Source organism: Chelonoidis abingdonii, chromosome 2 (genome assembly GCF_003597395.2).
Source record: "Chelonoidis abingdonii isolate Lonesome George chromosome 2, CheloAbing_2.0, whole genome shotgun sequence".
Classification (NCBI taxonomy): domain Eukaryota; kingdom Metazoa; phylum Chordata; order Testudines; family Testudinidae; genus Chelonoidis; species Chelonoidis abingdonii.
This window is the reverse complement of record NC_133770.1, coordinates 163112858-163123381: the sequence shown is the minus strand read 5'-3', so window position 1 is coordinate 163123381 and position 10524 is coordinate 163112858. Positions and strand designations below refer to the sequence as shown.

General features: G+C 45.2%; 1 protein-coding gene across 1 annotated transcript in view; it reads right to left on the bottom strand.

The window, feature by feature from the left end:
* MAK16 (MAK16 homolog) overlaps positions 1–2635 on the bottom strand; it is a 12056-nt gene extending 9421 nt beyond the window's left edge. Inside the window, 3 exon segments of the mRNA XM_075062007.1 lie at positions 378–487; positions 1121–1170; positions 2518–2635. Coding sequence (XP_074918108.1) covers positions 378–487; positions 1121–1170; positions 2518–2532 — 175 coding nt within the window. The 5' untranslated portion in view covers positions 2533–2635.
* Positions 2636–10524: the final 7889 nt, after the last annotated feature.

Genomic DNA, 10524 nt, shown 5'->3' with positions numbered 1-10524 from the left:
TTCCATCTTTTCATGTTCTCTATATGTATAAATATCTCCTGTCTGTGTGTTCCATTCTGTGCATCTGAAGAAGTGAGCTGTAGCTCACGAAAGCTCATGCTGAATTAAATTTGTTAGTCTCTAAGGTGCCACAAGTACTCTTGTTCTTTTTGCGGACACAGACTAACACAGCTGCTACTCTGACACCAGCCTTAATGCATGACAGATGTCTGGCTGGATATTTTACCAATGTGCATTTGAGACACAAAGAAGCCTTAAAGGGACACTGTCAGCTGGAGGAAAGAGCAATAGCTGCCCATGATTCCAGTGAGAGAGAGAGACGGAGAAGTGGCGTGCAAGGTTGCGAGGCCCTTGCTGGGGCACTGCAGAAGTCTTACCTTTCTCCTCTTTGATAGTTGCATATTGGCTGTTTGCCAGGGGACAGGATGATCGGTTGCACAGACCTGTCAGGTTATACTCATTGCGGCAAAAGTTGTGTGTCTTTGTCCTGGAAAGAAGAGACTTTAGAGGAGCTGCTAACAGTAACACTGAGGATTCCATCCGAGAATCTCACACCGTACAAGTACTCATGCATTAAGCTTCACAACTGCTACTGTCAGGTAGAGGATTATTATCTCCATTTTATAGATGGAACTGAGTCACGGAGACACTCAGGATACATCTACATTGCAGTAAAACATCCTGTCAGCTGATGTGGGCTCACAGGGCTATACATTTGCTCTGTAGATGTTTGGAGTCAGGCGGGGGCCCAAGCTTTGGGACCACACAAGCGGGGAGGGTCCCAGAGTCCAGGTTCCAGCACGAACCCAAACAACTACACAGCAATTTTTAGCCCCACAGCCTGTTAGCTGATCTGAACCAGCCATGGCCATGCTGTGAGTCTTTTATTCCAGATATACCCTGAGTTGCCTAACCTTTTAATTCCAAACTATTGGTTCCACCCCAGCCTTTGGAATGTGCAGCATTCCTGAAGCAGACAAATTAAAGTGCTGAGGGACACCCTATTTGAAACAGATAGCACATGACCCTAGCAGCCAGGAAGTCATCCTCCCAGTAGCAACTTGGATCTCAAATCAGAATCTGAAGAACAAGATGCAGAGCTGGATCCTGAAATACTCACTTTATTTTGTATGAGCAGAACTGTTTGTTTCCAAGACTGTCCCAGACAACCTGAACAAACAAGAGGTCAGTTAGTACATTTCATAGTGTAGCACCTGCATTTCTAGAGGAGCCAGTCATCCAGGGCTCTCTCAGCACTTTACAAACATTCATTAACAACAGAGGGAAGATCTGGATTATTATTTCAGTTTTGCAGATGGTAACATTGAGGCACAGAGCAGTAAACTGGCTGGGTCAAAGTCAGACAAGTCAGCAGAAGATCCTGGAATAAAACCCAGGAGCCGAGACTCACATGGTTCTACTACAGCACATTGCAGGCAAGGAAACCAAGCTTGGAGTCTGGTGCTTTGCGCAGTGTATGTATCCATACTTTCTCTTTATTTTTTGTTTGTTTGTTTGTTTGTTTTGGGGGGTGGGTTCACCAGCAAGGAAGGATGCACTGTTGCTGACGCAACAAAGTTATACGTTTTCATAATGTAAAACTACAAACACTCAAACAAAATATTAAACCCCACTAAAATGGATGCATGGTTCTCTAAACCAGCATATGAACTTCCTGTAATCTACTACCCAATCCCCTGTGGGTCTCTCATGTTTTCATTTTAACCCAAAGCTCTTTAGAATAGAGACTATGTTTCCTATGCAGTCTGTAAAGCCTTGAGGCATTCCAAGCTCTATGGTTATAATAGTGTTGGGTACAGTGATAATCATATGCAGTATTTAAACAAACACACACACACACACCAGCAATGTAACTGGTTGCATTATATGCCAAAGCAGCAGCCAACTGCTAGCACATGAGCATCACAGATGAAGCCACAGCTACTTGGACAAACCTGCAAACCAAAGCACAGGCACTTGTTCAGCTTCTGTCCTGACCATGTTCTATAACTCCCACGACAGTCCTGGGGGTGACCCTATGGTTACCTGCCATGCAGGAAATACAGTTTCCAAGCCTCGGAGGGGAGACCCTATTACTAGGGATCCTGTACATTCATTCAGGAGACCTGGTTGCACATCACCACAGCTTTCTCCCACCTCCCGAGGCAAGGAAGCAGGGAGTGGGAGTAAAGAGGCACCCAGGTGCTGCCCCACTCCATGTGCTGAGCTGCCACATGGGAGATCTGGGTCTGTATTCCTCGTCTAGGGCAAACAGCCCCATGTACCGCCGGGGAGGGTGGCACATTCCCCTGCTCCAGCATGGCCAGCGCCCCATGGGAGCCGGTGGGTCTGTAGGTTACACATGCTCTGCACCCTTCTGATTTCCACGTGGGCAAGAGGAAGGGAAGCGGCGGCCGGACGCAACCGAACGAATCCTGCCTTGGTGGCGCTGATTGGCTAGGACGCAGCTGCCTGGAGCTGGCGGACGCAGCCGAACTAACCCCACCACGGACTCACATCGTCCGAATGCATCTCGCCTCCGCCGCTCGCCTGCTCCGGGCTTCGCAGAGAACTCCACGCCGGGCTGAAACTGGTCGGATTCAGGGAGTCGCCATGACAGTGGGAGGGCACAGGGCAGAGCTGGTGCCTGGCTCTCGCGAGATCGGGGGAGGGGGGAGGGGGAAGAGGAGATTGGCAGGAAAGAGGAATTGGGGAGTAGGATTTGAGGGGGAGGTAATGGGGAGAAGGGGATGATGGGAGGGAAGGGGGAATGGGAGCTGGAGGGGGCAAAGGAGGGCGGAGTTTGGGGTGGTGCGGAGAGGAGGGGGAGTGATGCAGAAAAGGGGGGAATTGGGGTGACGGGGATGGGCTATGTGTGGACACCCCAATATCTACGGCTTCCAAGACCATCTTCTTCCCTCTGCTTCTGCCTGAGAGCTTTGGGCGGGTGAATAACACCAGGGATCGCTCTGAGTAATAAGACAAAAGAGTATCCTGAATATCAAAACGTGGGGTGTAGTGCGCACCTACCGCCAGCAGACGGCAGCAAGAAACCTCTAACAGCGGTTCATTGACTCTAACTGCGTAACTAGCGCTTTTTCGGGGTTTATTAATTTCGCTTGGGGGGTGGGGGTATTTTTAGCAGTGCATGAATTCTGCGTCCAAAGTGGAGTTTTGGGGGCTCTCTCTTTGATACTGTAATGAGAAGGGTGTGTTTTTTTTCCAGATATTTCCCAAAAGTCTTGTCTAAATGGAAAATACTTTCATTTCTGTTTTGCCTATAAAACTTCCTTACATGTTAGTTTAAGCTTTGTACCCTGGTGGCAGAGACTCTGGTTTAGCGTTTAGTGTGTTTGTTCCCTGGTACACTTTAACCCAGTACTGTTTCCAGAAGCGCTGTATTAAAGCGCGCTGGGGAACCTTTAGTGCACACTAGCAGGGTCTGCACGGACCGCTTAATACATAGCATGTAAATGTGCTTTAGAAATCACACTCCCATAGTCTGCATGGCTGCTGTGGGTCGACCAGCCCTTAGGGCTTTTCTACACAAACATTGAGTTTGTGGCAAGCTGGGGTGTGAATCTGCCCCACACTAGCCTGCCACGGTGTGTCTGTCTTCACCCTGCTGATGGACACGCTTTGATCTTGTCCTCTTTGAAACCATCTCTCAGGTGCCTGCCTTTCTGTCTGTCTGTGAATCCCTCATACACCAGTGATTTAAAACCCTCTCAAGTTCCAGGCTGGCAGGAACAGTTCACTGCTGAGTTCAATCTGGGCACGGAATAGAGGCACGGATGTGACACTGATTCGTGTCGATGCCTTCTTTTCCTTCTCATGGAGGCCAGAGGCTGTCACACTCTTTAATAACTACAGTTCTGACATTGGGGGAAGATGTACGTGCATCTCTGAGCTAGCCTCCCAGAGGAGCCATGTTCCAGTAGTCTCCTCCTCCAGGTCCAGCTACCTCTCTGTCATTGTTCTCTTGCTCCAACAGAGCCCATGTCCCTCTCTGCTGGCTAATAATAATTATAATAACAACCCACCTTATCAGATGAAAGCAGCCACTCTGTGCCTGCTGCAGGGAGCTCAATGAAAAGCAGGAGGAAGTCTGGTCTTTCAGGTCTTATGTCTATAGGTTGTGGGACAGATTAAAGCCAAGGTCTCAGCTGATTGTATTCAATGGCTCTGGATGATTCGTGGAGTCAATTAGAGAAGGCCAAATAAAGGGATTATAACGTCTTATCAGCTAGGAGCATGTTATTTTAAACTGGCTGTAATGCACTGAAATGAATGTTAAATGTGCAATTGTTAAATGGCAAAGTTTCTAAGAGACCATGAAATCATCCCCCTAAGAGAACCAGTGGGAGCCTCCTCACTTGGGACTGTTAAAACCAGATGGGACAGAGCCCTGACAAATAAATTGTAAGAAACAATCCTGTACTGGGTTCAGGTGAGGTTGAACTAGACAGGGCCTAGCAGGTCTTTTACAGCCTTGAATTCTCTGAATCAGTGAAACGCCTCCTTGATCCTCAGCTCTCTTGCGTGTCACTATTCCAAAGCTAAGGAGAATTAAGATCTTTGGATTCATATCCAGGTCATTATGGGGTCTCCAGCAAACTTTGGGCCAAAGTTATAATTAGATCATGGATCTATTATCCCACTAACAGCGATTTCACTTTACAGAAAAGCTGCCCGTAGAATCTCCTCTTCTCTTCAAGGGAGTAGTAGGTGGAGACATTAATGCACCCAATGATGTGTCCAAGTTAGAGGGTTCAAGACTCTGCCCTGTTTGGTGCCCATGGATAGTGGCAGGGACAAGTCTGTAGTGACCTTGTGCCTGTGAGCAACCATTTTATCTCAGTGCCCCCTTGTTCACAGTCCCATCCTGTTTCCAAGAATGCTTTTCTGCCTATAGACTTGCAGGCATTTTCCAGATTGTCAGGTGCTTAGGGAAAAGTATGTGCACATCCCCAGTCTCCAAAGGGTTAATGCAGAGTTAACCTTTTTGCAGCAGTGAAATTTCCAAGGAGCACCTTGATTCTTCAGAGTCTGTGCAGTTTATGCTTCCCCAGACATGTATCCCAGCTTGATTCCCCTACAGGGCAATGCAGTTTCCGAGAGCACTTTTCGTTCTAGTTCACTCTGCAAACTATACTGAGAGATCATCACCCCCATCAGGAGATGCAACTCTGAGTTGGAGTGCAGCAGCTCTTTAACAGTGCACAGCACAACTGCAATGGTAAGAAACGGTCAGTACCAGAACTGAAGTAGAATATTGAATTCCTCTGAAAGCTTTAGGGAGACAGAATGGAATTGCACAGAATCTAGGTCAGACACCAATAATAAGGCACTTGCACGTGGTCTCAGGATTTTAATGACCTCAGGAGGTCAGTTTTGCATTTCATTGGAACAGTTACAGCTCCAGTAGCATATGCCTGTCACTGCCCCTGCCTCACCCAATGTGCCAGCATTGTGTTCAGAAGGACAAGCACCCCCTTCTGAGCCACCAATACTGCTCTTTGCAGCACTGGGGTTTTCTAGGGAGGTGTCTCATCCAGGAACTGGTCAGATCCAACCCTTAGCTTATGAGATGTTGTGACCAGGGTCCCAGTGGGGGCCAGCTGAGGTCACTCAATTAGGGTAAACTGCAAAGAATGGGGCAGATAATCCCCAAAGCTGGTGCATATTCGAATACTTAGATTTACCCAGCCAGCACAAAACAGCTTCTTTATTACCTTACTGGTTGCCCAGAAGCCAACAACATAGTCCCTTAAAGTAACTCAGCCTCAGGCCTCTATCCAGTACCCAAGTCAAATATGATGAAGATTTCTGAAAATCTTATTTCACCATATAAATAGAAAGGTTCTACCAATCCCAATAGATCAGACACATTACCTCCCAGGTTAATGAATATTCCAGATCTTGCCCAAAAACACGCTGCAGCCAATTCTTATTAACTAAAATTTATCAGAAAAGAGAGGGAGTATGGTTAAAAGATCAATATACGTACAGATGAGAGTTCAGTTCTTGAGGTTCAGATACATAGCTTTATAGTTGCAAAGAGTTCTTTTAGAATTTAGTTCATAGGTTATAGTCCAATGTCCAATATCATATCCAGGGTGTTTCCAGCTTAACTGAAATCTCAGTCTGATGACTCAAACTTCCCCTGATGAAGCTTAAGCAGATCTGAGATAAACAGGATTGGGACCCAAGGATCTTTTTTACAATTTCAGGACGCCTTTGACAAGTCGGAATCCCTCTGGGAACACTAGGTAATCAGGGCATCTTTGAAGTGGGTCCATCACCAGTACTTAGCTATACGAATTAACACAAGACATTTTCCTGTTCCTCCACCATTCACTGATGATTTGCTAAAAGAAAGAGGAGTCCTTGTGGCAGTTTAGAGACTAACAAATTCATTTGGGCATAAGCTTTCCTGGGCTAGAACTCACTTCATCAGATTATTTGCTATACATTTCAAAGAAAGATGAATACAGAGATATCTGTGTTTAGAGATCATTTAAATGCTAGGATGTTCTTTTGATCTCTGAATGATCAGGATACAGCATAGATAGGGACTGTTGATTACATTGTTGACCACTACCCATATGTATGTAAATACACAAAAACACTAACATTATCTCCCCACATGTCTTTTAGGGTTGAATTTGAGTCATTTATTTTGCAGGATGTTTAACCCTTTCTGGCCATGTGTCACAGATATAAAAGCATCACAGCAGAGGGTGTTCTGGCCACAGGGCATGTTTGTTCTTTCCATTCACGCACTCTGTTTTTGGCAAAAGGAAATTGCAGCTGCTGCAGTGACAGAGACCTACTGATACAATCAGCTCCTGACATAGATGGATTCTTTTTAATTCCACACTGAGCAGATATGCCGCTGAAGCTGTGAGGGGTATGTATATCTGCAGAGGTCCAGTCCCAGGGGGAGCTATTCCAGTCCTGTTTACCACCAACTCCCTTGTCTCCCCAAGGACAGATAGATATTCAACTGAATGAGTAGGGCTAGAATCAGTTGTATGACAAATAATAGAATCATAGGACTGGAAGGGACCATGAGAGGTCATCTAGTCCAGTCCCCTGTATTATCTAGACTATCCCTGACAGGTGTTTGTCTAACCTACTCTTATATATTATACTTACTTTCTCTGCTTAGCGTGTACCCTCTCACATGCTAGTAAATTATGTTCTCTATCTGTCTGGATCTCAGCAACAGACTCAATTTGTTCAAACACAGAATTATTGTGTGCAAGATGGTTGTATAGCCAGCTTGATGGACACAATCAGCTGTGTGGGTGAACAATTGGGTGTGCAAGTTCTCAGGCTGGCTGCAAATTTGGTCCTATCTCTAGAGGATAAACTGCTAAGCAAGTGACTGGTTAAATTTGCAAGCAAGGAAAGGCTTCTGTTCCCTAATCTAGCCCACAAAGGGCAGCAGTCACTGAAGCATGAAAAAAACAACAACGGGAAATGTAATATAGTTTATAAAGTGAAAGGCTGCCACAGACACAAAACATAGGTGCTTCTCTGCTCTGATGTGAAATGGATGTGTGAATGGCTGCAGGGCAAAGATCTCAGTCTTCACTGAAAAGCAGCAAATATCATGCAGTTTCTCTCTGGCCACACCTACTCTAGAGAGACAGATTCTAAAACCAGAAGGGACCACAGCAATCATCTAGTTTGACCCCGTTGCCCTTCCTGGAATTAATTCCTGTTTGAACTAGAGCATATCTTTTAGAAAATCTTCTAATCCTGGTTTAGAAAGAGTTTGCCTGTATAGCTATCCCAGCAAACCCTCTGGGCAAGATGCAGTTTATAGCATCAAAGAGCTATTTTTCCCCGAACGGAATACACTGCATGTAGAACAACTTTTTTGCCAGTATAAGTGCACTCCCACTAGTGCTTTTGCTGGCATAGCTTTGTCAGGGCGTTGATTTTTTTCATGCTCCTAACCAACATTGCTAGCCCAACAAAAGGTAGATGCTGCCCTGGTCTATGCTTGAAAATTAGGTAGACCTAGCTACGTGCCTTAGGGGTGTGAAAAATTCACAGCCCTCAGCGCTGTAGTTAAGCTGTCCTAAGCACCAGTGTGCACCTGACTAAGTCGATGGAAAAATTACCTGCGTTGACAGAAAAACCCCTTCTATAGATGTAGGAAGCATTTATGCTATGGCACTACAGCTGTGCCACTGTAGTGTCGGTAGTGTAGACATGCCCTAAGCTTCTCTCTCTCCCCACCGCATGTCACTCAAAGGCATCAGTGCCCATCTGGAATAGGTTTCTTTTATTCTGTGCTAGGTTTACACAGTACAGTACACATATTTCGTCAACTCAGTCTTAACTATGAACTGTGTCTGGTGCCTCCATAATGTTTGCATGTGCCCTTACATGGACGTTTATGTCCTATTCATGTACAGTGCATAGTAGATTTATTAAAGTGACAAACTTGTTAGGGTTAGAATCTGCATCTGTTTTTAAGCTGCTGTCCCCTGACAGGGAATAATATCATTGGGATTTTCAGTTTTGCTCAGTTTGAAGTCTATGGGTCTGATTCTCCTCCCACACCAGTGCAGCTCCATTGACTTCAGTGGAGCTACCACTAATTTACACCAATTTGAGAATGGAATCATGCCCACTGACTGGCACCTGCAAGAACCTGCAAAGACTTCGATTTTCAGAGCAGAATATTATGAATGTGTACAGTGCCTAGCACAATGGGACCTGATCCTGACTCGGGCCCCTAACATTACTGCCATACAAATAAAATATATAAATAGTAACAGTTTACTTAGAAAGCCAATATACTGGCATTGAGAAATGTAACTGCCTCTGCCCATGCGGCTCTGGGTAGGTGGAAGACTGATCATTTATTATATAGTAATGTGTAATGCACTTGAGGTCAAAATGGCTTTCTGTGTGTTTTGTCTCCAATGCCTTTTTCTACAATCTTTCAGAAAACAGACTGTTTATTAGTAATTGACAATGTATCTGTGATCCAAGCGGTTGCCCTATTTGCATGGCCAGCCGCCAAAATAAGGAAGAGGCAAGTGGCATGGTGATTATATGGTTTAATTGGCTTATGTTCTTTTTAATGTGTATTGATATATATTTGAATATTTTACCATTGTGGCTTTAGTTTTAAGGTTTATTGTAATATGCTGTGTTTTGGGCATGTTGGCTAAATCACTATTAATAAACTTGACTTGACAGGAATGATAACATACCGCGTATGTGCACATTATTACTTGGCTACATGTACAATTCTCTCCAAATTGTTGGCATAAGATACTAATAAAAAATCCTGAAAGCCACCATCCCCAGGCAGTCAAAGCATTATAAACTCAGCATGCTCAGGTGGGGGGGTTTCTGGGGCGCAACCTCTCTGCTCTTGATTTATAAACACACACAGAAATGAGTAAGGGGTCTGACGTGCATTCCCCATCTGAACCTAATGGAGTATTGCCAGCTAAGGTGCCCAGTGGCTGAGTAACTGATGAGAAACCCATTGTGTAAGCACCATTGTCTCTCAGTCTCCTCTGCATCCTTTGTCAGCCACCTTAAGTGAGTTTCCATAGCATCCAGCCACAGGGTATGCGCACATGAGGTTAAAGTTAATATTTAACTGGGAGACCCATTGTAGAGGTGTGAATAGATCTCAGCATAGGAAGGTCTCTCCCTCTGCCTCCTCCCTGGAGAAAGTAAACACACTTCTCGTTGGAAATCGTGGCAGCACAAAGAAGCAGGTGCTGATGTTCAGGAGGGCTGGGGAGAAAGTCGTAAAATAAAAATATCTGGTTCCTGTATGTAGGTTTTGAGCTAGTCAGTTCCAGGTCGCCTAAGAAAATTATACCATTTTCTATTTGCAAGAGATGGGGGGAAAACTGGCGAATATGGACTGAGTGAGATGGGCACTCAAGGCACACACAGATCCTGAGTTACGAGTAAGGCTACGATTTTGACATGGAAATTTCACAGCAAAGATGCGGAGGAAAAACAAATTCATGGAAAGGATATAAACCCTCCTGCTTCAAGGCATAAGCTGATCACTAGATGATGGGGGTTAGGAAGGAGCTTCCTCTCTGGACAGCTCATTCCAAACTTGCCTGCTGCAGGGCTCCTGTCCTTTCTTCTGAAGCACATGGTGATCGCCTCTGTCACAGATGGGATACAAGGCTACATGGACCAGTGATCTCAGCCGCTATAGAAATTGCTGCGTTTAGGCAATATGATAATATAGATAATAATGAGGATTCTATGTGTGGGTTCCACCCCATTTCCACCTGAATTTCTTTATCAATTCCCAAAGGAAATTAATGACTAGGTAGTAGAAGAGGCACCTAGAGGAGTCAGCACACATGACACATAAGCCAAGACAGTGGAAGGCAGGATTTGTTGTTGTTTGTTTTGCCACCTTGATACAAGCGGGGAGCAAGTTAATGTAGTGGTATCTTTATTGGCAGATTGACAGTGGTGCAGAGTGATGGTTCCATGGTGTTACAGAGAAAA